Source organism: Myxocyprinus asiaticus, chromosome 2, assembly GCF_019703515.2.
Source record: "Myxocyprinus asiaticus isolate MX2 ecotype Aquarium Trade chromosome 2, UBuf_Myxa_2, whole genome shotgun sequence".
Taxonomy (NCBI): domain Eukaryota; kingdom Metazoa; phylum Chordata; class Actinopteri; order Cypriniformes; family Catostomidae; genus Myxocyprinus; species Myxocyprinus asiaticus.
Window position 1 is genome coordinate 30809909 of NC_059345.1, and position 26701 is coordinate 30836609.

Genomic DNA, 26701 nt, shown 5'->3' on the forward strand with positions numbered 1-26701 from the left:
TTTATGATGTGATCATATTATAAGTGGTCTTTGCTTGCTTTAAGTAGTTACAAAAGCAATATCTTCTTATAAACAGCCATAACATAAACTTGTAACATACAATACATTACAAGTCAAACTTATATGATGGAAGTTATTTAAGTAAAATAAGATAGAGTCCAATACAGAATCAGTTTGATTTTATTTTTATTTTTATGGCTACATGTGTGATCAACATACATATTTGTTTTTTCGTAATATCTCAAAATTTACATTGAAGGTGTTATTTTGTATTTTGTGCATGTGAAATGTACGTAACTTCCAGCTTGACTTGTAATATCTAATAACCAATTGACTTGTAATATCTAAAAATCACTTATGGTTGTTTATAAGACATTGCTTGTCACTTTACCTAAAGGTGCACTCAGTAATTTCTTCCTTATTAAAAAAGTTTAACTCCAAAAGACATGAATTGTAATTTTGCAGTATATGTAGGAAATCATGACTGCTCATTAAAATGAAGACTTCAGTCATCTCAGTAACCTTATAAAAGCTGTTTTATTCTACATGGAGAGGGTCCGCAAATGGGGGCTGCCACGTTAGAATCACATGACCTACTTGATCTCAGTAACCGTAAAGTAATCAAGGCTGACTGTGAATACTACATTTCAACAATGACACCTGAAACCGCCTGCCGGCAGGTCATCCCCGCCTCTTCGGACCTGGGAGGGTGACAAGGGGAGGGAAAAACAACAACAACAAAAAAACGATAGGGAAAGGCCAACACGAAGTGACAGCGGGAGACAGAGAGGAGAGAGAGAGAAAAAAATAAATAAAAATGTACTCGCCGGTTCTCCGATACGCCGTAGCTTGGTCATCAGCCACTCCTCCACCCTCTAGTGGACGACAGCCGCGCCTCCCCGGGCGGACCGGAGGCAGTCCTCTGGCCCCTGGTGGACGGAACGCCCCGCCGCGTTTTCGGTGGATGGAAGGGGTCTCCCCCTCCCCTGGCAGTGGTTCTACTGCTCCAGGCGGTTGGCCAAGAGCCCCTCCCTGCTCGCGGTCGGCGGACCTCTCGACCCCGCCACATTTTAGTGGCTGGTAGGGGTCTCCTCCGCCCCTGGCAGCGGTCCTGACTGCTCCAGGCGGATGGCTAGGAGCCCCTCCTCCCCTCACGGTCGGCGGCCGTTCCTCCGCTCTCAGGCGGCCGGGCTCCTCCGTCCCCCGGCGGATGGCCGCGGCTGCTCCGTTGGGGTGGATGGTAGTGGCGAGGACTCTACTATGGCGCATCCCTCCTCCTTCCCAGGTTTCGGCACCAGTGTAACAGTTCAATGGAAAGGAGGTGGCGAGAACCAGCTTGACAATATAAATAATGATTTAATGATTAACTTAAACAAAAAGACAAAAACAAACACATACAGGGCAGCTGCCCGTAACTCTCTCTCTCTCTCTCTCTGGAACTGCCGCCTCCGGTCGCCTTTATCCCTCTCGAGGGCTTGATTAGCCTGATTAGGGGCCGGGTGTGCAGCATCACGACCTGGCCCCACCCTCCTCCCTGCCACAATAACGTATCATAATTGATTTTGGTTACAATTGGTTACAATTATTTATGAGAAGTTATAACATATTATAAGGTGTGTTATGAGACATTATGAATTCAGTATAATGCATTTACAATCCATTATAAATATGGGCTTCACAGAATGTGTTACCATAGTTTTTACTCCATATTTTACAGAACTTAAAACTCCTGAAAGGAATAAAAATACATTCATCTTTGATCAAAACGCTCACCCACAGGCCCCCTTTTTTTATATCATATCACATGCATACACAGCTGCCGCCCATCTGACTGTACTGTAAGAATGTGTGTGCTACTGCCTTTCTGACCCAGCTGAGAGAATTCACTCGTCATTATCTCTCTTTCTACTCGGAGTCCAAACCTGAAGGGAGTGAAAAGCTCCCACTGCACAGAAAACAGCTTGTAAATTTCAGTAGTGTGGCTCACAGAGGTATGAGGGACAGAGGCCTCTCATATAGAAGCACTTTCGCACACACTGTCACACCGCTATGGATGGTTAAAGTTCTCCCTTGTTGTGAATTTCATGGGTCTTTGTGTTTCATCTTTCTGCGGGAGGAGCTAATTGAATTAGGGGTCATATCAACTAGTTTGAGGCCTGTAGACGAAGAGTCACTGGAAGAGAATAGAGGCTTGTGTGGATGTGAATCTGAACTCTTCCGTTTGGCCAGATGGCAATATTTAAATGCATTCAGGATGGACAGATCAGTTCCAGGTTTTGGAACAGGTGGATGTTTGATTTGGTAAGTTAGTGGAACTTACAATTTTACTCTCAATGAGGTCACAGACAATCTTGTTGTTGAAGTACTCTATGGGAGTCCAGCGGATTCCTTCCTGTACATACTCCTCCTGAAGAAAGAGTGAAAGGAGATAAATGAAAATCAATGAATAATATACTAGGGTGGAGCAGAAATGTATGCTTTATATCTCTCGAGAACTAGGTTAAGGGACTTAAATGACAAAAATCAGTGTCACATATTTCAAGAACAGTAGATGTGTAAATCAACATATTAACAAAAATAACACCACTGAGGAAATGATGTGTTACCTGTTCGGCTTTAAGAGTCAACTCAATGAAAATCTGCTGCAGCTTTTCATTCACAAAGTTTATACAGAACTGTTCAAATCCATTTTTCTAAAAAAAAAAAATTATAATAACATTCATAACACAACATTGTTATATGCTGTATAGTACAGGGGTCGGCAACCAATGGCAAGCGTGCCAATGCTGGGTAATCACTGGCACACCAGCAACAGCGAGAGAGGAGTAGACTATTTTATTTATATAAATTCCGCACCAGCATTCCACTCTACATCTTGATGTAATCCTTCCTCATGATTACGCAGCATGTTTTCATCAGCTGAATGGGAGGCTAAACACTATTAAAGTGTGATGAGACTCGCGCTGCACATGCAAGCCATTCGCACATCACGAGCTGTCAGCGCTTCACTTTCGGTTAATTGCACGAGTAAACGTGCCCGCTTTGCTTCGGTCAGGTTGAGCTGATGACAGTCTATATTCTGTGTTTCATTTGTTTCTTTTTGCTTTCAGAACAACATGTGATGTAATAAGGAAAACACCACTATTAATCCTTGAGATTCCCATTACCCAGCTCTGCGTGATTTTGAAAAATGTATGACATAATATAAGAAATATTTAAGATTCCACACTTTTTGTGATCAGTAATCAAATAAGCAAATTTGTGACATTAACTGTAACTTATTTTGTACAAAAGGACTGGCTTTCTTTCATTAAAGCACTTCCAAAAGATGCTTTGTGAAAATTCACATGCAGGATCATGATTATATCATAATCATCAGGTTTTGCAAAATCAGAAAATGGACTCAAACTTCGAAAAATCACATACATGCGCATGGCATCGGCACAGCCACTGACCCGGAAAATAACAAAATTGGCACTCCATGTCAAAAAGGTTGCCGATCCCTGGTATAATATATAATTATGAACCCAACATGAACACTATTCACGTGACAAAATTCAATTATAGTGGTGACAAATACAAAACAAATAACATGCTAAATCAGGTGGCGAAGCAGAAAACACAAACAATGACAACTATTGATTCTTCCATGGTTAATTGGAATTGGAAGAGTCATAAACAGGCTCAAATTAAAAGGGTTGAAAGCCCTGTTATCCAGTTTTATCGTTCTTATGGAGGACAATGCAGGTGGTTATCTGAAAGGCCTTAATACTACATGCTATCAGATTATCAGATTATAAATCAGTCATCTCATTAGTTCGATTAGATAGCAAAACATCCTGTTTTTTACACAACTACATCCAAAATAATAAGGTGATTACTGACAAAATAAAATGAAATTATAACTTAAATAAGATAATACACACACCTGAAATATCTCAAAGCCATAGATATCCAATACACCAACGTTTAGCTCTTGACGGTCCTTCACCATGGCTTTATTGATTGACTAAAAAATAAAATTAAAATAAAAAAACACAGGAATGCATTCTGTTAAGTACTTTTTCCTTCATTAACTACAATAACATTCCTGATCTAGATGCATATGGCTTATACCTCTACCAGGTAGTCAAAAACACGAGAGTGCAAAGCTTTAGAGAGAGCATCTCGTGTGAAACACGCCTGTTCCACGTTCAACGTCACGTCAATGGACTCTGATTTGCCCCCCCACTTGCCATCCATCTTACGGCTAGTGAGTTTTTCTTTCAGACGCAGCTGATCGATGCCCAAAAGAAAGGCAGGAAATGCAAGAACTATGAGAAAAGGGCAAAAACAAAGAATAGTTAGGTAAAAATTTATATTTTGAACAGAATGACTTAAAGCAGTGGTTCTCATTATTATTATTATTATTTTTTTTTGGTAAAGCCCCCTTTGAAACATAGACAATAAATTAATTGCCAACTAAAGCCTTCATTAGCCAGATAACAAAAGACAATGCTTCTGTGTATACTTGCGCAGTTAATTCAGGATGGACTTCAAAAACTCTTTATCTAAAAACTTTTATTCATTAGGTTGGCTTGAAAAAGCCAACCTACTGATCTACCATTTAAACTATTATTCTTCTTCTAAGATCCAAAATTTCTCAACGCTACTCCTCTTAGAGCTTTAAAGCTACATCCACCAAACTTGGGACATACCTTCAGACTGTTCTGACTCGGTTTGCTATATCTTTTCTAACCGAAATTACGCTATTCCTTTAGCGGACTTCCGAACAGGCTTGATTTTATATTGTCTTCCATTCAAGATTTTTTAACTATACTTACTTGAAAAGCTTTCAAGCTACATGCACACAAACCATGATAGACAAACTAGAAAAACATACTAGAAACCTAATGACATGCTAGCAATAACTAGCATCATGCTAAAAACACTTAGCTAAGTGCTAAAACATGCTAGCAACACCTAGCTAAATGTTAAAACATGCTAGTAACGTCTAGCTAAGTGCTAAACATGCTAGCAACACCTAGCTAAGTTGCTAACACATGCTAGCGACATGCTAAAACATGTTAGCAACATCTAGCAAAGTGATAAAACATGCTAGCAACACCTAGCTAAGTGCTACAACATGCTAGTGACATGCTAAAACATGTTTGCAACACCTAGCTAAGTGCTAAAACATGTTAACAACATGCTAAAATATGCTAGCAACACCTAGCTAAGTAATAAAACATGCTAGCAACACCTAGCTAAGTGCTAACACACGCTAGCAATGCCTAGCTAAGTGCTAAAACTTGCTACTTACATGCTAAAATATGCTACCATTGCTTAGCTAAGTGCTAATACATGCTAGCAACCTGCTAGAATGTTCTAGCAACACCAAGCTAATCTATTTATCTATCTATTTATCTATCTATCTATTTGTCTGTCTGTATGTCTGTCTATCTATCTATAAACTTTCAGACTAGGATTTTCAAGCTAACCTAAAGTTTGTCCACAAAGTTTTCAATCTAGTTAATCTTACAGTTCATACAAAATCCTTGTTTAAACATTGGCCACCAACATCTACTCAGTTTACTCATTTAACCCATGACTTGTACTACACATAAATAATATTGGCATTATTTTAATGCTGTATAGTCATAGGGCCCCTCTTGATTTGACTTGAAACAAGAAATTGATACTGCTGAAGGACCAATGTTAATATATAATAGCTCACACTTCTATGGAATGAGATCAACTTTTTTATTATATTATTATAGTAAGATCTACCATGCAAAACATTGTAATCAGTGTTGTCACGATTAATCAGTAGTCGATACAAATACCAGAGAAACAGAAGACTACAAAGCACAGTTCGGAATGCTGAGAGGATTATTGGTTGCCCCCTGCCCTCCCTTCAAGGACTGAACACTTCCAGAGTGAGGAAAAGGGCTGGAAAAATCACTATGGACCCCACTCACCCAGCCCACTGCCTATTTTAACTGTTCCTGTGCCTGATGGTTCTGGTGCTCTGAGCACCAGAACTGTCAGGCACAGGAACAGTTTTTTCCCTCAGGCCATCCATCTCATGAACAGTTTAAAACTGCCCCATTAAGCAATAATTATGTGCAATATACGGCTGTCTATTTACATTTATCCAACATATCCTACCTCTTCTGCCATTACATTCCCTTGCTTCTATATAAAACAGATTTGTATTTGTACATACGTATATATGTACAAGAACATATATTCTTATTGTGCATTTCTATATATACTTATATTTTCTATTCGCTTTTTATTTTTATTCTATATTTTTATTATCTCTACCTTGTTGTATTGTTTGTGCACTAGAAGCTCCTGTTACAAAGACAAATTCCTTGTATGTGTAAGATTCTGATTCTGAAATTTGATGATTCCAATATCAATTTCAACACAACAAAAACTAATACTAATTTGTTAATTAAGAAAACATTGTTTCAATTTCAAGTAATTATTTAAGACAAGCAAACAGTCAGTAATAAAATGAGAACAAAGAAACAAATTACAAGCAACAGAAGCAAATAATAATAATAAAAAAAAAACGATATTACAAAGAAATACACATTTAGAAAACAGTGCTTGAAATTTTTCACAGCAGTATCAATTATTCAAGTAAATTCAGAATGAATTGTAGTGAAACGTGACATAAAACTACTTATATTACTGGTCTTCACTGTATAATTATAATACATGAATACTTTTTAAACCAACTAAAACAATCCAGCCAAGAGAAGTAAGTGGTTTTCTAGTTTTCTTGATATTATTTTTTGATTATTAAGGACATAGACAGTGGCAGAACTAGGCGGCATTACACAAGTCCGATATTTCGTTACAAATCCACTTTTTTGTCCCAGTAATTGCATTTACTTTAAACATAACGGGCTGTGTTTACATTAAAAGCCAAGACTGCCATTTTAATGAAATTTTTACGTGTATTTGAGTGTTTAGGCAAGAATGTGGCAATCTTTCATGCCCTCCTACCTCCACGCCCCCTATTCAGGACGCGCCCCACACATTGACAACAACTGAAAAGGTATAGTTCACCCAAAAATGAAAATTCTGTCATTATTTACTCACGCTTATGTTGCTCCAAACCAGTATAACTTTTTTCCATGGAACACAAAAGGAAATGTTCACCATTCACTTTCATTGTATGGAAAAATCTGCTATGAAAGGGAATGGTAACTGAGGTTAACAATATGTCTAACATCTCCCTTTGTGCTTCACAGGAGAAAGAAAGTCATAGCGATTTGTAACAACATGAGGTTTAGTAAATTATGACAGAATGTTCAGTTTTGGTGTCAGTTAAAAAAAGAACTGATATGGACATCTCTGGTATTGATTAGAATATTACACCCCTTTTCTAAAAAAAAACAAAAAGGAAACTCCAGATGTCTTAGGGGTATATTCTACCAGATCTAAAATATATGACTCATGTGCATTTTTTAGTGTGTGGTTTAGCCACAACAATAGATCTCTTCTGAAGAGAGGCACAGGTAAGATGAGAGTCACTGACAGCCCTGCACCTCACTTTATCTACGAAGCACCCCTCCCTGCCTCATCATCACTGACTCATCTCTTCAAAAAGGAAACTGCCCTCATTCAGCATCAGAAAGCAATTTACTCTGTCATACTCATTCGAATATAAGGGTGTGGTAGAACAGAGCGTACTAACCAGCTTTACAAAACAACTCATCTATAAAAAGATCTGGGAGTGTCCATGGCTTTCAATACAACTAGTCTTACATGTTGTAATCAAAGACTTCCATTTAAACTAATCTTTGAATTTGCAATAGAAAGTTTTCGCAACTGCACTCATAAACTCAGACTCGACATGGACCCATATTGCCCTTCATACACAACTCAATGGTCACAAAGATGGTTTTGCCATAAGCAGGCGGCAGTGCGGTTGTGCTGCATGTGGTTTTAACATTGGTCAGCCAACACTAAATGTGTGAAAGCCGCTGGCGGCAGACAGGAAGTAGGGTTGGGGGCTGGTTGGGGGGCAGAACAGGAAAGGCACAGATAAGCTTCGTCGGCTCCCAGCATAGCATGGCTTTATGCCACAGCAAATAACCTCGGCCATTAAAATTCATTACTCCACCTGGAAGCTTTGGGAAACTTGGAGGGAAAGAGAGGAACTAGAGAGGTGGGCTGGACAATAGGAAGTTCTGCATTTCACTGTGTAATTTTAGGCTATGATATAATAAGCAGATACCAGGCACATAAACACAGCCTTATTTTCTGGGGTAATTTAGTGTGGCAAGACAGCCTGGCATGAGCCCTAAATTAATGCAATGAAAGTATCTACAGTATCACATCATAGTTGAAATGAGGACACCAAAAATAAGAGTAAAATTAAATAACAAACACAGCTACAAATACGTAAAATTACACTGAGCAGGATGCCAGGTTTCAGAGGTGAGGTTTTGAGGGTCTTTTGAGGGTACATACACTCATCATTTTCTACAGCAGCATAATTTCCTGCTTCCCTGAAGGCAATGTTCCCAAGGTGAAGAATTCCTGCCACAATCTGCAGCACCATGGTGCGATCTATACCTGAGATACCGATCACGTCCATGGCATGCTAGGGTCAAGGAGAAAGAGAGGAGAAACAGGAGGTAACAACAACACTGTCTGAGAATATGGAAAATACTCTGCATGCACAATTATTAGGCAAACTGTTTTCCTCAGGATTAATTTTATTGTTGAACAAACACAATGCTCTCAGTCAATCCAAAATGTTATTGGACCTCAAACCTGAATGTTTAACAAAGGAAAAGTGAGTTTTGTCTTTCTCAGGGGAATATATAATTGTGCGCAATTATTAAGTAACTATTAGTGTGCACAATTATTACGCAACTAAATTAAAAAAAGAATTTCTCCCAACTCAATTGTTTATTCTCAATTTTTAGAGTAAGTGCAACAAATAAGTAACACAAAATGACGATTAAATAAAATTTTTGGCCTTTCAAATGTATTCAGTGACCAATATAGCCACCCTTCTTTTCAGTAACTGCCATGAGCCTTCCATCCATGGAGTCTGTCAGTTTCTTGATCTGTTCACGATCAACTTTTGCTGAAACAGCAACCACAGCCTCCCAAATGCTGTTCAAAGGGGTGTATTGTCTTCCCTCACTGTAAATCTCACATTTGAGAAGGGCCCACAAGTTCTCAATAGGATTTAAGTCAGGTGAGGAAGGGGGCCGAGTCATTATTTGGGCATCTTTGAGGCCCTTGCTGGCTAGCTAAGCAGTGGAATACTTGGATGCATGTGATGGAGCATTGTCCTGCATAAAGATCATGGCCTTCTTGAATGCTGAGGACTTCTTCCTGTACCACTGCTTGAGGAAAGTACTTTCCAGAAACAGTAGGTTTAGGAGTTGAGTTTCAGTCCATCTTCAACTCCAAAAGGTCCAACAACCTCATCCTTAATGATAGCAGCCCATACCAGTACCGCTCCTCCACCTTGCTGGCACCTGACTCGAAGTGGTGGCCTGTGTCCATTAGTGATCCAGCCACAGACCCATCCATCTGGTCCATCAAGAGTCACTCTCATTTCATCTGTCCATAAAACCTTTGAAAAATCTGTCTTCAGGTATATCTTTGCCCAATCTTGACGCTTCAAATTGTGAATCTTATTCTGTGGTGGTCGTGTTTCAGCCCTCTTGACCTTGGCCATGTCTCTGAGCACTTGACACCTTGTACTTCTGGACACTCCAGGTAGGTTGCAGTTCTGGAATATGGTAGCACTGGAGGATAATGGGTTCCTGGTAGCTTCACATTTAATTTCTTCTCAAGTCTTTTGCAGTTAATTTGCGCCTTTTCTTTTCCATGCGTTTTTTGCGCCCTGGTTGACTATTCACAACAAAATGTTTGATTGTCCGGTGGTAACGCATCAATAGTTTAGCTATTTCAAGAGTGTTGCATCCGTCTGAAAGGCATTTTACAATTTTGGACTTTTCAGTGTCAGTTAAATGTCTTTTTTGGCCCATTTTACTATGAAGCTTAATGAAGCTGCATAATAATTATGCACACCTTGATATAAGTCACTTTCGCCACACCCACCCTCATTACACAAATACATATCACCTGAAAATGATCGAATCCAATAAGCATTCAAGTTTATATGGTTTTGAGTTTGAAAATGTGCATGGAAATAATGATAAGATCAGAATAGCCACTTGCCTAATAATTGTACATGCATATTTGATCAGGCAATAACTTCACAGCTAAATGAGACTCCAAGAAAAACGGTGTCTAACTCAAATACCAAGCTGCCTATGTCACAATTACCATAGTTTCCTGGAAATCGTGCTTGTCGTTAATATCGTCAACCTTGTAGGAACCTGACTGGTTGAGGTAAGTGTAGTAATCCAGGTTGGTGATGCCCAAACTGCTTTTCTGGTCTGCACTTGCTCCTTCTATTAACTGCATACAGAAATAGAAGAATACATCACACAAAGTCTTCTGTCCTGATTAAATCTCTCTATTTTATTAAAACAATTAAAGGTATAGTTCACCAAAAAAATGAAAATTTTTGTCTGTTGTACTAAACCCACATGTCTTTCTCTTTTACATGGAACACAAAAGGTGATGGGTAACATTTTATAATAAAGTTCCATTTATTAACATTTTGGCACTTTTCCACTGCACGTTACGATTCGACTCGACTCGACTCTGCTCCCTTTACTTTTCTGAGCTCCCTTTTCCACTGCAGTTTATTGCAGCCTCAACGTGGGTGGGATTATAGGCTGATCGTCATAGTTGTGCCGCCTCTACTGCCGTTACATCATCTTAAACGCGACACAAACACACAACAAAGGAGCAATGGAGGATATTGAAGGAATGGTGTTCTTGATTCTCGGCACGTGGCTGTTTTTCACACAAACTTTGTTTCAAAAGAGGCTGACGGCAGCAATACAAAATACCGCTAAAAAAACAGGAGAGTTTGGGAAATCATACACCAAAGCGCCGACAAGGACATCACTGTGTTAGCTCAAACACGACGCACGAGGGTAAGCTAACCTGCCATCTAGCTTATCGCAATGACGCTGGTAGTGAAGATTCTCTCTGACCAATCAGTGATCTGCAAGGTTTTGACGTCACATTTAGTATCGGCTCAGCTCGCTTGGAACCTCGACCGAGGTGGTACTAAAAAAAGTACCAGGTACCAGGTACTATCCACAGTGGAAAACCCCCAAAAAGCAAGCAAAGTCGAGTTGAGTCGAGATGAGCCGTACCGTGCGGTGGAAAAGCCCCATTAGTTAACAACATTGGTCCCACTTTATATTAGGTGTCTTTAACTAATATAAACTAACATTAAAACACATACAATACAATGCATTTATTGTGTAACTACATGTTGTTCTCCAAAATTCTCACAAGATTAACATTTGCTGCTACTGAGGTTGAGGTACTGTATGGGAAAGAGTAGGGTAAGGGGTAGGGGTAGGGTTTAAAGAAAGGGTTGGGGTAGGGTTAGGGATAGGGATAAGGTTAACAGTGTAACCACAGATTTAATTAAATGTAGGTACTTTAAATGCAGGTACAATGCAACAACACGTATGTACATAACAAGTAGTAGTTAAAGACACCTACCCTAAAGTAGTTCCACAACATGGGTTAACATGAACTTACAATGAATAATAAGTTTACAGCATTTATAATTCTAAGTTAATGTAAATTTCACCATATAGTAATAGATTTTTAAAGTCAAAAGTTGTATATGTTAACAATAGTTAATGCACTATGAACTAACATGAACTAACAATGAACAATTGTGTTTTTATTAACTAACATAAACAAAGATTAAATATTAAATAAAGATTAAAAATACAATGTTTATTTGTAGTTCATGATACCTAATGCATTAAATAAAGAGCACCTATTATGGTTTTTCAAATATTACCTTTCATGTAGTGTGTTATATAGCTGTTTGTGAATGTAAAATAGTCTGCAAAGTTTCAAAAATCAAAGTGCACGACAAATTGACTCCCAAAAGAAAGAACCGATTCTGAACACCTGAAATGAGTCGTTAGTAATTCCAGACTTACTTCCTGTACTAACCTACATAATTTGGTTACAAAAAACCCGCCTCTGGTCTTCATTGGCTGCTCGTGAGCCGCTTTGACCTGCCCTCAAACACTACAGAGCAGTAGACCAATCACAACAGACTGGGACATCTGACCAATCAGAGCAGAGTAGGCTCTCTGAAAGGAGGAGTTTAGAATGAATCCTTTAGAATGGATCATTGAACCAGTCGTTTTTGACGCTGGGAAAAAAGGTAATGCTGCAATTTAAATGATGAGCAAATTAAAGTGTTTTTTTGACCTTGGATGCATGTAAATCTATTTTATGAGACCTTTGAAACAAAATTAGGCATGTTTAAAAACCATAATAGGTGCTCTTTAACATATTGAACCTTATTGTAAAGTGTTACCAGTGATGTTATGCAGAATGTTAGCCTCAGTCATCATTCACTTTCATTGTATGGAGAGAAAAAAAAAGATGAAATGAAAGTGAATGGTGACTGAGGAAAATATTCTGTCTAACATCTCCTGGAAGAAAGAAAGTCAAATGACGTGGAACAACATGCGAGTGAGTAAATGAAGAGAGAATTTTCATTTTTGGGTGAACTATCCCTTTAAGTTCTAGTAAGTCATAACAGGAAATTAGTCAAACTCTCCAAACCTTTGAAACAGAAACAGACTCATTAAGAGGATGTCAGACAGACTCTCCCTCTTCCAAAGTCTTCAGATGGTAAACTGAGAACAACACAACCTGCTTTTCAGAGCCAAATGGCTCCATATTCCCTTTCCTGGACTTCACTGCAGTTATTATTCATTCAATTTTTCCTCATAACATAGTGTACTTATACTACCGCCGGACACAGTGACATTTGAAAGAATCCCACATCAGCACTTAGGTCCTGGTTCTCACCTGGTAGAAGATGTGGAAACTCCTCTCTCCAGGATTCCGCATCACAACCCGTGATTTTTCCAAAAGGAAGTTGGAGATTTTCCCACCATCTGGCTCACCACCGGAACTGAACTGAATCTCAAAGTATTTCCCCTGTCAGGGAAGATGAATGTTAATACACACACACACGATGGACTGCAGGTGTATGTGTATGCCCAGAGCTGACAGCAAGAGGAAATAACTTTACATATACACACACACTCACACACATTCAAACCTCTTCTCTGTCATTTATACTGTATGTCTTTCTCTATTTGTATATATGTGTTGCAGCTGTCTACAGTCAGCAGACATGCCCTGTCCATTTGATCCATTTGTGTCACATCTAATCATTCTTCCTACAACTAAAAATACAACAAACCCAAAAGAACAAAAACAAAACTGACATGTCTGTGTTTAGGAATCATGTGGCAGAACTGCAAGTATATGTGGCATACAGGACATTTTGTAATGGCTGCTTCGTTGTAATGTTTTCTAAGGGCAGTTAAGGACTTGTGGAACGCAGCCAAAAACAATTCTTAATTCTACAAAGTCTAAAGTAAAATATTGCGCTAAGTTTGGGTCAAAGCCCTAGATCACATCACATTTAAGCAACTGTTTTTCTTTATTGTACCAGTGACCACAGTGGCTATACTTGGGCTTTCCTCTTAGCCATTATAAATTTGGCCCTTTGTTTCTTAACTTCTTGCTTGCTTTTATGTCTGTGTGCTTTTAAACTGGATAATGGCTCTGTTTTTGTTGTTTCAACAACAATTGTGGAACCCTCGCAAAATTATCCTGAGGGCAAAATGCAGCACAGTCATCTGCTGACTGCTTTCCTCAATAAAATACATCTACAGGAGGATGTTCAATGCTTACAAATCGACTGGAGTTGTTGTTCCTCACTGTCTTAGCATTTCCAAAGGCCTCCAGCAGAGGGTTGGACTGTAGAATGATGTCTTTGACATGCTGTGAAGGTATGTACAGGAGAGAAGGGGAAAAAGTGAAAGTTACATTGAGAACAGCATCTAGGCAGATCTGGAACTGGATCAGATTAGTAGGTAACATCCAACAAGCAATAAAAATACATGATACACACATAACCTGTACACACGCACATCAATTGTCAGTATGCTCATACATTCCAAACACACACACACAAGACTTTTTCAGGCCTGGAAATCAAAACATTTTCTAGGGCCATGGGAAACCAGGCACTAAAGGAGCTAAATGTATGATACCATTGTTTTTTTTGTTATTAACAATTTTTATTGATTCCATTCAACAAATTAAATAAACATCACAGAAAATGCGGAATCAAATTATGTACAATTAAACCCTTCCCCCCGAACACCCCCACCCGACACAAACACACCCCAGTGGTCATAAATATTTGGAAAAAAAAAATATAAAAAAATAAACACAAAACACGCACACACGCAAAAAATAAATAAATAAAAAGCATATTTTCAAAAAACAATCAAATTGCACACACATATTTAAAACTAGAGATCCCTCTCCACTACCCCTCCCCGAAAGTCTTCCAAAAAGGCCAAATATCTGCCCCATTTCCTATCAAATAACCCCATACATCCCTTCCTCAAAGGCTGCCACCCTCCCCATCTCCGAGCACCACTCATGAAATGAGGGCACTCCAACCGACCTCCAACCCCTTAAAATAACCTGTCTGGCGATCATGATGCTCGTTAGGACCCAACTCTTTATGTGCTGATTCTCGATGTCGATGACCACCCCATCGCCCAAAATACAGAGTCCGGGGCAAAGTGAAAGCCGAGTGCCCAATACATCACATATAAGGCTCTGAAATTTCAACCAGAATTCCTGGATCACAACACACCCCCAAAAGACATGAGTTATGTCTCCAACCTCTGATTGACATCGCCAGCAGGTGGGTGTGTCTTTAAGACCAAGCCTATACAATCTGGAGGGGGTCCAATAAAATCGATGTAAAATCTTAAATTGCATAAGGCGAACCCTTGCATCTCTAGATGCAGACTTGACATTTTTTAGGATCCTAGCCCACACCCCCTCCTCCAATGTCAAGTTTAGATCTTTCTCCTATAATCTTTGGAGAGAATTCAAAGTTCCGTCCCCCAGACTCTGATTTAGCAGGGAGTAATACACTGATGCCTCATGACCCTTCCCAAAAGCAGCAATCACCACTCACAGAGTATCTGCTGCACTGGGGAGGTGCATGCCACTCCCAAAAACAGTGCAGAGAAGGTGGCGCAGCAGTAAATACTTATAAAACTGAGATCTGGGAATGCCAAAATGTTGAACCAAATTTTCAAAAGGTCTAAACACTCCACTCTCATATAGGTCACCAAGTGTACTAACCCCCCTCACAATCCAATCTGACCAACAAAAAGGGGACTTATCAATACATAGTTTAGGTTCAGCCATATGCTCGAGGCTACATTTAAATAAATATCAGAATTAAACACTCTGGACACTTTTGTCCATATCGAGTGCAAATGCAAAATAATGGGGTGCGACTTAACCTCTCCGGCTAGTTTAATTGAAAGGCTTTGCAGTGGCGAGATAGGGGCAAGAACTTCCTTTTCAATACAAAACCAGGAAGGGGCTCTCTCAGGTGGAAGCGACCAATGAGCCAAATGTCTAAGACCGAATGCATAATAATAAAACAAAATCTTGAGTAGGCCTAACCCACCTTTGTAAATCGGCCTATGTAACTTATTGAAATTTAACTTATTGATGCTTATTGATGCTTACCATTCCAAATGAAGGACTTCGCTATGCTATCAAATTGCTTGAAATAAGAGAGGGGGACATCTACAGGGAGAGACTATAGCAGGTAGTTGAATTTTGGAATACAATTCAATTTAATAACATTAACCTTCCCAATCATCGATAAGTGTAATGAAGCCCACCTGTCCACATCATTCGAAAACCTTTTTATTAAGGGATCAAAATTAACTCTGACTAAATCAGACAAATTTGCTGGGAATAGAATTCCCAAATACTTAATTCCCTGTTTGGGCCACTGGAAGGCACCCGGCTGGAAGGCCGTTACTGGACAGTATGCTGTCAAAGCCAAAGCTTTGGATTTAGACTAATTAAATTTGTATCCTGAGAACTTGGAAAAGGAGTTAATAATTCTGTGGAGGCAAGGCATAGATCTATTGGGGTCGGAGACGAATAATTAAAAATCATCTGTGTAAAGCAGAAGCTTATGCGCCACACCTCCCGCAATCACCCCTGGAAAATCATCCTCCTTTCTTATCGTGGCTGCTAATGGTATCAGGACAAGACAGAATGAATAAACCCCATCTGATCTATATGTATAAGTGATGTCATAACTTTACTTAATTGATTAGCCAAATTTTTGACAAAATTTTTACATCTAACTGGATCAGGGAAATTGGGCGGTAACTTTTACACTCGCTTGGATCTTTGTCCTTTTTAAGAATCAGACTGATCCGGGCTTGGTCATGGTTGGAGGAAGCTTACCATTCTTTAATGATTCCGATAAACTTCTAACAAATGTGGAGCCAGTTAAGATACCATTGTTTTTAGATTTTATTTGACATACACTCACTGAGCACTTTATTAGGAACACTATGGTCCTAATGAAGTTCCCGACGTGGTCTTCTGCTGTTGTAGCCCATCCGCCTCAAGGTTCGACGTGTTGTGCATTCTGAAATGCTATTCTGTTCACTACAATTGTACAGAGTGGTTATCTGAGGTATTGTAGCCATTCTGTCAGCTCGAAGCAGTCTGGCCATTCTCCGTTAACCTCTCTCATCAACAAGGCATTTCCGTCTGCAGAACTGCCACTCACTGGCATCGTTCTGAGTAAACTCTAGAAACTGTTGTACTTGAAAATCCCAGGAGATCAGCAGTTACAGAAATACTCAAACCAGCCCGTCTGGCACCAACAATCATGCGACGGTCTAAATCACTGAGATAAAATTGTTTCCCCATTCTGATGGTTGATGTGATTATTAACCGAAGCACCTGACCTGTCTCTGCATGATTTTATGCATTACACTGCTGCCAAATAACTGGCTGATTATATAATCGCATGAATATGTAGGTGTACAGATGTTCCTAATAAAGTGCTCAGTGAGTGTATGTTATTGAAACATCAGCTTGGTAAACAATTTGAGATTTCTGTCTTTCTCCATACAAGTAGCAAGGAGCTGTACTTGTATGCCTAGAAATAAGCTGCCCAGTGACTTGCTCCAATAAGGATTTCGTTATGAACATTAAGAGCTTTTTTAATCTGCAAGGAACCATTTAGACAACTCCAAAACCCTATACAGCGAAATATGGTTCTTAATAAGAAGAGTTGTTTGTTGAATCTAAATTATTGCAAAGAACAATAGAAGAAGCTTTCTTTTTAAGAGTGTACCTGCACACACACAAGCCACAAAATATTTAAAGAATGCTATAACGCAAAGTCACATAGTTGGTGTAAACAAACAACAGCCAAGGGCTTGTTTGCATTAGCAACACCAGGAAAAACAGGCATGAATCATTTGCATATGGACAGAGGTACTATAGGGTACCGAATAAAAACGTCTGCGTGGACTAAAAGAAAAAAAAAAAAACACAGACAGATAAAAAGAGAGAGAGGCAGAAAGACAAAAACAGATGCAAAAGGGAGACAGACAGAGACATAGAAAGTTGGAGGAATGCCAAAGTAACACATCCCAGGTATCAGGATGCACCTTACAGCAATGGTGGTCATATGATCATAAGGCAATACGGCATCATAGGGATCAGAAAAAGCAAAGAAACAGAGGAGCAGGCAGGACATATTACTGTTCCACTACAATACTCTGCTTTGTTCAAAAGCACAACACACATCCCTGCTGAAAAGACTAACATGGTGTAACGGGGTTCCATGAAAAGGAGGAGGCGAGAACCGGCTTGACAATATAAATGATAATTTAATGATAAACTTAACCAAAAAGACAAATACACACACACACACACAGGTGTCGGACAGCTGTCCGTAACTCACTCACTCTCGCACCGCCATCTCCGGTCGGCCCTATCCCTCTCAGGCTTAATCAGCCTAATTAGGGGCCGCGTGTGCAGAATCACGACCTGGCCCTGCCCTCCGCCCTGCCACACATGGGTCACCAGCTTACTCTGTTTTTTGCTTAGCGAGCAAGACTTCTTTGCTCAGCTACCTTCATCAGAAGCATTTTGGCTTGTAAATAGCATGGCTTATGCTAGTTAACCAGCTAGACCTGCACCAAACCAGCACTAACCAGCATAAATTAGCCTGAACCAGCATGGAAATTCATGCTGGTCTAAACTGGTGTTTTTAGCAGGGATGATGTAGTTTACCCTAATACCATCAAAACACAAGGCTCAGCTAGTTTCATTTGATTTGATACACAGGGAATCATAGTGGTTATTCATTGCCAAACCAAGTATATACTAATCAATAGAGGGTTTAATGCAATCAGATTAATGCTATGAACAATTGTCAGTCCACTGAACTGACTCACATGGCTGCTACAGGGGCTGAGGGGGGATTGTGAGGGACAGATGGCTGCTGGAGGGATTTGGGGGATAAAGGGATGACCATGAGAGACAGAGGTTGAGGACTGATGTGAGATATGAAGTTTATAATAGATGAGGATTCTTGTTTAATACCACAATAAGTCTTGTCTAAATCTGAAAGTGTCGGTACGTGTTCAAGGAGTTTTCATGCTTGTTCATTCTGCCCAGCTCACCTGTACTCTGGGACCTCCACCTGAAACTTTGGAAATGTAGCTCATGATGTACTTTGCTGCAACTGTTTTTCCTGCTCCACTCTCTCCACTGAGAAAAACACAAAAAATGACAATAATAAGCATAGTTAATATTCATAATGTAATGGGCATAAATACACTCCTGTACAAATATAAACACAAATATTATTGCTTTCCAAAGAAAAAAATATCCTTAAAATTCCTGAAGAAAAAATTAGACTGTCACGGTTGCATGACATGAATTTACACAAAAGCACAACAGTTCTATGGTCATTGAAAACAAGGAGCACATTATTAAAGAGCACAGGATTTTATAGCAACAAAATTAGGTTTCAAGATTTAAACTTTAGGACAAAAAAAGGATTCATACAAAATAACACCAACAGCATTTCATGTTTTAACAATTTGGTCGAAATGAGGAGTTTTTAATGTCATCTTAAAAACCAGATAAAATTTTTCCCACCGACAACACACATCAGTTTAAAAACGAACACATGAGGGTATTAACAATCAAAACCAGACCATTGTGTACCCCCAAGCACAATACTACAATCTGCTCAGCCAGCTTTTAAGAGGGTCAGAGAGGGTTTAGTGTGGTCTTTGTAGACTCTTTTCCCAATTAATACAGATCAAGTATAACTGTGCTGCTGTAAGGGGAATTCCTTTAATTAGTGGCGCTTTCTAAGGCAAGCATCAATATTACTATTGCTCATACTTTTCAAAAATACTAACCCTAATTACCAGTATTAAATGGGTCATCTAATGCATTTTGTTTTTTTTTTTTTTACTTTATTATTTTCCTTGAGGTTCACTTATAATTAAGGTGGCCAGACGTCCAGTTTTTCCAGAAAAATCGTGTTTTGTCCCATATTTCCCCTCCTAAAATTTCTCTATCGCATATGCGGCTTTCTCAGTCACGTGAGTATTCTAATCAAAGGTAGCCAAGGATACGGCTTGTAAAACCAATAAAATTATTTGAAATACATGATTGGATTAAACTATCCAATTACAATCCCCTATCAATAGACGTCCAGTTAGTGAACTGATTAAAGGGTCAGTTTGAAAGAGCGCACACAGATGAAACTGCGGCTAGATAAATGTCAAGGAAGCGTGCATGTACATTTAATGAGGATCTTCAAAAAGAATTAACATTTCTAAAAAAGGAGTCACAAACAGAGCCTAGTAAATTGAGGTGTGAGATTTGTGGAGCTCGCTTTTCCATCGCGCCGCATGTTCATACAAAAAAGCATGTGGATGCTGCTAAAAGTAAGTGTGCCACACCAAGTGTTAGTTTTGAATCTGTCAAGGTGCATGCAAGTGAAGGACTCTTTGCTTATCATTCTGTTGTGCACGGCCATACCTTTGCACATTCATGACCTGAGAAAAGTCTAGCCCAGGCTGGAGGAATCATTCATATCCTCTGACATTAAAAAGCAGTTGGATGCCCTGGTTGAAACGATAATTTCTTTTGTGCAGTGAGAAACTTTTATTCGGGATCGGTGGATTACCTCCAAAATTGGAGCTGCTCATTGGAGAACACAGAAAAACTTGAGTGGTCCCTACTGAGAGACATCCCAGTGTGGAAAGACATTCAGAGCAGCCTCGAACACTTCTACTCCAGAATCCCCGTGTAATAGTTCAAGGACTGGCAAGGAGGCGGCGGGAACCAGCTGAACAATCAACATAAAGGTTTAATTGATTCAGCGCCAGCCATGCACCATCACGGCCCGGCCAAGCCATCCTCCTCGTCACACCCCACTCTCAGTTTGATTGACGAAACCACGCTCTTTGATGAGTGGGCTTGTGCGAAAATCATTGTCACTCGTCGCATCACTGAGTGGAACATGAACAAGATGGCCGTGTCTGAGAGATGGACAGACGTTTTTCGTGAACTGGAGAGCAAGACCATCATCTTCGGAGTCTTAGCCAAGGTCGTGGAGTTTATTTGTTTTATGCCTCATCTGCACCTGTGGAGCGTGTGTTCTCAATGAACGCAGCATGGACACCGGATAAATCTTAACTCAGTGTAACAGTCATAAAGGCAATGCTTTTCATTCATCTTTTAGACTGGACTGCTCTGCATTTTACTATAAACTCTTGAAAGACAAGCACACAGCGAGAAAAATTGCTGCCAGTGAAAAGTACAAGGTGCAGATGCACCCTCTACTTCGCATTGATCTGTGCCTAGGTAAGGATACATGAATTTCATTTTTGCTGGGAGGGGGCTGTCCCATTTTCCACAAGCAGGAATCTGGTCACCCTACTTTTAATGTTAGTAAAGGTTTTTGCCAAAAAACAATCAAAAAAAAAAAAAACAATATAGTATTAAATTACCTTTTCCCACCTTGTCTCTGGCCCTCTCTCTGAAACAATCGGTTTTCTGTGTTGTCCCCTTTAAGACTTCAATATAAGCCCATTTATTTATGATTGGCTAACATATTTGAAGTGCAAACACCCCCTGCTAACACTCGGGAAACAGTTTTTTTTCCCAGAATAAAGGAATGAATACGTCCAAGCGATTAAAAAAAGCCCCGACTGTTTCGCTGCTTAAATACGGGATAATGGGCATCCCGATGCGTTCATTTCGGCCAAAATACAGGACATCCTAACTCATACAAGACAGATGAGTTGGCAGCCACTAGCCTTGTACTACACCATTGTCTTTCGTTGCACTCCGCATTACGCATTCTTCTTATATAATAAAATTATTTACTCTCATATTATTATATCTAGTGAACTATTTATGAGGGAGTTTGCACTGCAATCATGTTAGCCAGTGATAACTGTGGCCATGTCTAAAAGGTGAAGTACACAGAAATGTTTCAGACAGAGGGCTAGAGACAGGGTGGAAAAAGGTCAAATAATACTACGTTATGACTGTTTAAAAACTTCACTAATATTATAAGTGAACCTTGAAGAAAAAAGAAAAAATGCATGACATGACCCCTTTAACTATGTATCTTTCTTACTCCATAGTCAAATTACATTTCTAATCTGATTAACACTGTGTCCTAACCAGACGCATTGTGATAAAGTGAAAACCTGATAAAAGTTAATCATAAAAGGAGTTTTGTCCTAACCAGCCATGACCTTGACAGCCCTTGCTAAAATCTAGAGTTCATTGCAAATTTGCCGCAAACTTACCTCAAATTCGCAACTGATAATTTTGACATGCTTTGTGGAAAACTTGCGGCAAATTGTCCATTGTTGCCAAAGGTTTGCCGGAGGTTCACCACTACTGCGAAGAACTACAAACTTCTGCCAAACATATGCTGCAAATCAAAAGCTCATCTGCATGTGAAAATAACAAGTGGCAAATTTGCTGCAAATTTGAGGCTAGTTTAGATTTTTTGTAAGGGAAGTGACGAGTGACAGGAGGATACTTTGTTAATTGCTTGGGGTTCGTCTCAATCAGCTCCCTTGTTCAGTATTCAGGACACTAATTAGGGAGTCGGACATTTCTAGGGCTGTCCCAATCGCAAAATCATTCCAGTGCACCGAAACGTTCGCTCCCTAAAAATTCCCCAAATGCACTGTAAAAACCAGGGATCATCGTTGCTAACTATGTTCCTTTACCGGAAACGTCATCATGTCTTCTGAAGTCTTTCAAGTTGCTAGAGTACAAGCACAAGTGTAAATATATGATGTCAAAGCCTTATTTCATCTTTAATAGAGAATTATCTTTCATCCATAATGTAGAAAAAAACATCTTTTAAATATTAAGAGTATTATAATATTATTTCATATCCGTCATTTATATTTCATAATAACACTGTACGTTTTAATATCTACAATGAAAATGCACGATGGTGTTATTTATAGATGTTGCTGATTATTACAAGCTGCTTTTGAAAGCGCAACCTCGTAATTGTGTCGCAATCGATTGAGTCAAGTGTCCCAATGCTCAATGGATGAACACCCTTGCCAGTGCCTGCATTCATGTTCATGATATTCTGATTCACTGCATATGGACCTAGGGAGCTGATTGAGACAAACAATTGGTTTCTATTTCTGTGGCATTGTGCCAGTTAGCCCCACCCACTGTGAACACTCATTGGTCCAAAATTGTGCTCCTCAAAAACTGTAAATTAAACATCAAATATGTTCTGATCAGCTGTAATTGTGCTGCATCACAAAACATTACTATGTTCAGTGTGGATGGACAAATTGCTTTTTACTTCAGTCTTATCAAATTGTGTCTGGTTAGGACACACACTCATGTTTTTCTACATATTTATGTGTGTTTGAAAACAGATTGTGTTTGCATGCAGATTGAGCTCATTGTGGAACAAAGGTTTGTTTATGTGGCCAATCAGTAATGTTCATGTGCAAGCATATGTGTTTACATCTGTGCAATCTTAACAGTGATGTTTCTCACAACAACAGTGATTGTGTTTACATGTACAAAGAGCAGATAATTATCACAAATCTGAAGGTTTTGCATGCAGATCATTAAACCAAAACACAAGAAAACCATATTTACATGAGATTTTGAAATTCTCAGGTTTTTCACTGGTCTTTACATCAAAACTATTATAATGTCAGACAAGCAAACATTGAATAAGCTGACCGACCATCATGCAAATTGAAATTGGGGTTACAAGCAACTGTCTAGGTCAGTGGTTCCCAACCCCCGTTCCTGGAGGACCCCCAACACTGCACATTTTGTATATCTCCCTTTTCTGACACACCTAATTCAGGTCTTGGAGTCTCCACTAACGAGCTGATGAGTTGAATCAGGTGTGTTTGATTAGGGAGATAACAAAATGTGTAGTGTTGGGGGGCCTCCAGGAACAGGGTTAGGAACCACTGGTCTAAGTGTATCAATTAGTAAACTGTTCATTACCTTTGCCTGAAGAAAACAAATTAAGACATTTACATGACCTGCACATTAGCTTATTAAGCATAACTGGTGTACAATTGAGCATCTAAATACACTCAGTAATGTGACAGCATTCTTTTCAAATATACAACACTATCACACTAATTAACACCGTGTGTATATATATATATATATATATATATATATATATATATATATATATATATACATATACAGGTGCATCTCAATAAATTAGAATGTTGTGGAAAAGTTCATTTATTTCAGTAATTCAACTCAAACTGTGAAACTCGTGTATTAAATAAATTCAATGCACACAGACTGAAGTAGTTTAAGTCTTTGGTTCTTTTAATTGTGATGATTTTGGCTCACATTTAACAAAAACCCACCAATTCACTATCTCAAAAAATTAGAATATGGTGACATGCCAATCAGCTAATCAACTCAAAACACCTGCAAAGGTTTCCTGAGCCTTCAAAATGGTCTCTCAGTTTGGTTCACTAGGCTACACAATCATGGGGAAGACTGCTGATCTGACAGTTGTTCAGAAGACAATCATTGACACCCTTCACAAGGAGGGTAAGCCACAAACATTCATTGCCAAAGAAGCTGGCTGTTCACAGAGTGCTGTATCCAAGCATGTTAACAGAAAGTTGAGTGGAAGGAAAAAGTGTGGAAGAAAAAGATGCACAACCAACCGAGAGAACCGCAGCCTTATGAGGATTGTCAAGCAAAATCGATTCAAGAATTTGGGTGAAATTCACAAGGAATGGACTGAGGCTGGGGTCAAGGCATCAAGAGCCACCACACACAGACGTGTCAAGGAATTTGGCTACAGTTGTCGTATTCCTCTTGTTAAGCCACTCCTGAACCACAGACAACGTCAGAGGTGTCTTACCTGGGCTAAGGAGAAGAAGAACTGGACTGTTGCCCAGTGGTCCAAAGTCCTCTTTTCAGATGAGAGCAAGTTTTGTATTTCATTTGGAAACCAAGGTCCTAGAGTCTGGAGGAAGGGTGGAGAAGCTCATAGCCCAAGTTGCTTGAAGTCCAGTGTTAAGTTTCCACAGTCTGTGATGATTTGGGGTGCAATGTCATCTGCTGGTGTTGGTCCATTGTGTTTTTTGAAAACCAAAGTCACTGCACCCGTTTACCAAGAAATTTTTGAGCACTTCATGCTTCCTTCTGCTGACCAGCTTTTTAAAGATGCTGATTTCATTTTCCAGCAGGATTTGGCACCTGCCCACACTGCCAAAAGCACCAAAAGTTGGTAAAATGACCATGGTGTTGGTGTGCTTGACTGGCCAGCAAACTCACCAGACCTGAACCCCATAGAGAATCTATGGGGTATTGTCAAGAGGAAAATGAGAAACAAGAGACCAAAAAATGCAGATGAGCTGAAGGCCACTGTCAAAGAAACCTGGGCTTCCATACCACCTCAGCAGTGCCACAAACTGATCACCTCCATGCCACGCCGAATTGAGGCAGTAATTAAAGCAAAAGGAGCCCCTACCAAGTATTGAGTACATATACAGTAAATGAACATACTTTCCAGAAGGCCAACAATTCACTAAAAATGTTTTTTTTATTGGTCTTATGATGTATTCTAATTTTTTGAGATAGTGAATTGGTGGGTTTTTGTTAAATGTGAGCCAAAATCATCACAATTAAAAGAACCAAAGACTTAAACTACTTCAGTCTGTGTGCATTGAATTTATTTAATACACGAGTTTCACAATTTGAGTTGAATTACTGAAATAAATGAACTTTTCCACAACATTCTAATTTATTGAGATGCACCTGTAAATATATATACACACACATACACACAGTGCCTTGCAAAAGTATTCAGACCCCTGACCAATTCTCTCATATTAACAAATTACAAATGGTACACTGAAATTTCATTCTGATTGATATTTTATTTTAAAACACTGAAACTCAAAATTGTAAGGTGACATTGTTTTTTTTGTTGGGAAATAATTTTTTGAAAAATAAAAAACTGAAATATCTTGCTTGCATAATTATTCAACCCTTACACATTAATATTTGGTCGAGCCACCTTTTGCTGCAATAACTGCTTTAAATCTTTTGGGGTACATATGTACCAGCTTTGCACACAGTGACAAAGTGATTTTGGCCCATTCTTCTCAGCAGATTTGCTCCAGGTTGTTCAGGTTGGTTGGGTGACGCTTGTGGACTGCAATTTTCAAATAGTGCCACAGATTCTCAATAGGATTGAGATCAGGACCTTGACTGGGCCACTGTAGGACATTTATCTTTTTGTTCTTGAGCCACACCAATGTTGCTTTGGCCTTGTGCTTGTGATCATTGTCCTGACGAAAGGTGAATTTCCTCCCAAGCTTCAGTTTTTTAGCGGACTGAAGCAGGTTCTCTTGCAGTATTTCCCTATATTTAGCTCCATCCATTCTTCCTTCAATTCTAACAAGATGCCCAGTTCCTGCTGGTGAAAAGCTTCCCCACAGCATGATGCTGCCACCACCATACTTCACTGTAGGGATGGTGTGTCTTGAGGCATAGGAAGTGTTTTGTTTGCACCACACATAGCGCTTTGAGTTTTGGCCAAAAAGCTCTATCTTGGTCTCATCTGACCACAAAACGTTCTCCCACATCACAGCTGGGTCACTCACATGCTTTCTGACAAACTCCAAACGTGCTTTCAGATGGTACTTTTTGAGTAACAGCTTCTTTCTTGCCACCCTCCCATACAGGCCAGCGTTATGCAGTGCTCTTGACATGATTGACTGGTGCACCATTACTCCACTCCCAGCCACTGAACTCTGTAGCTCCTACAAAGTGATTGTTGGCCTCTCTGTGGCTTCTCTCACATGTCTCCTTTTTGTTAGAGTGCTGAGATTTGAGGGACGGCTTTTTCTTGGAAGTGCCTGGGTGGTGTGGTGCAGCTTGCACTTCCTGATTATTGATCCAACTGTGCTCACTGGGATATCCAATCATTTGGATATTATTTTGTACCCTTTCCCTAATCTATGCATTTTTATTACTTACTTATCTTCTGTGGAATGCTCTTTGGTTTTCATTTTCCTTAAGATTCACAGCCTGACCAATGATCCTTCAACACTGGGTTTTTCTATCTAGATGTGATTGCAAC

The 26701-nt window shown here is 39.4% G+C and overlaps 1 protein-coding gene across 3 annotated transcripts in view; it reads right to left on the reverse strand.

Moving 5' to 3' along the window:
* Nucleotides 1-26701, reverse strand: part of myo1ea (myosin IEa) — a 100067-nt gene that overhangs the window by 24347 nt on the left and 49019 nt on the right. For all 3 annotated transcript variants that reach the window (XM_051725291.1, XM_051725284.1, XM_051725275.1), the window contains exons 5-13: nt 18717-18804; nt 13861-13950; nt 12964-13095; nt 10318-10452; nt 8476-8608; nt 4117-4313; nt 3929-4009; nt 2607-2693; nt 2321-2407 (exon numbers count right to left, since the gene is read on the reverse strand). In XM_051725291.1, coding sequence (XP_051581251.1) covers nt 2321-2407; nt 2607-2693; nt 3929-4009; nt 4117-4313; nt 8476-8608; nt 10318-10452; nt 12964-13095; nt 13861-13950; nt 18717-18804 — 1030 coding nt within the window. The remainder of the gene's footprint in view (nt 1-2320; nt 2408-2606; nt 2694-3928; nt 4010-4116; nt 4314-8475; nt 8609-10317; nt 10453-12963; nt 13096-13860; nt 13951-18716; nt 18805-26701) is intronic.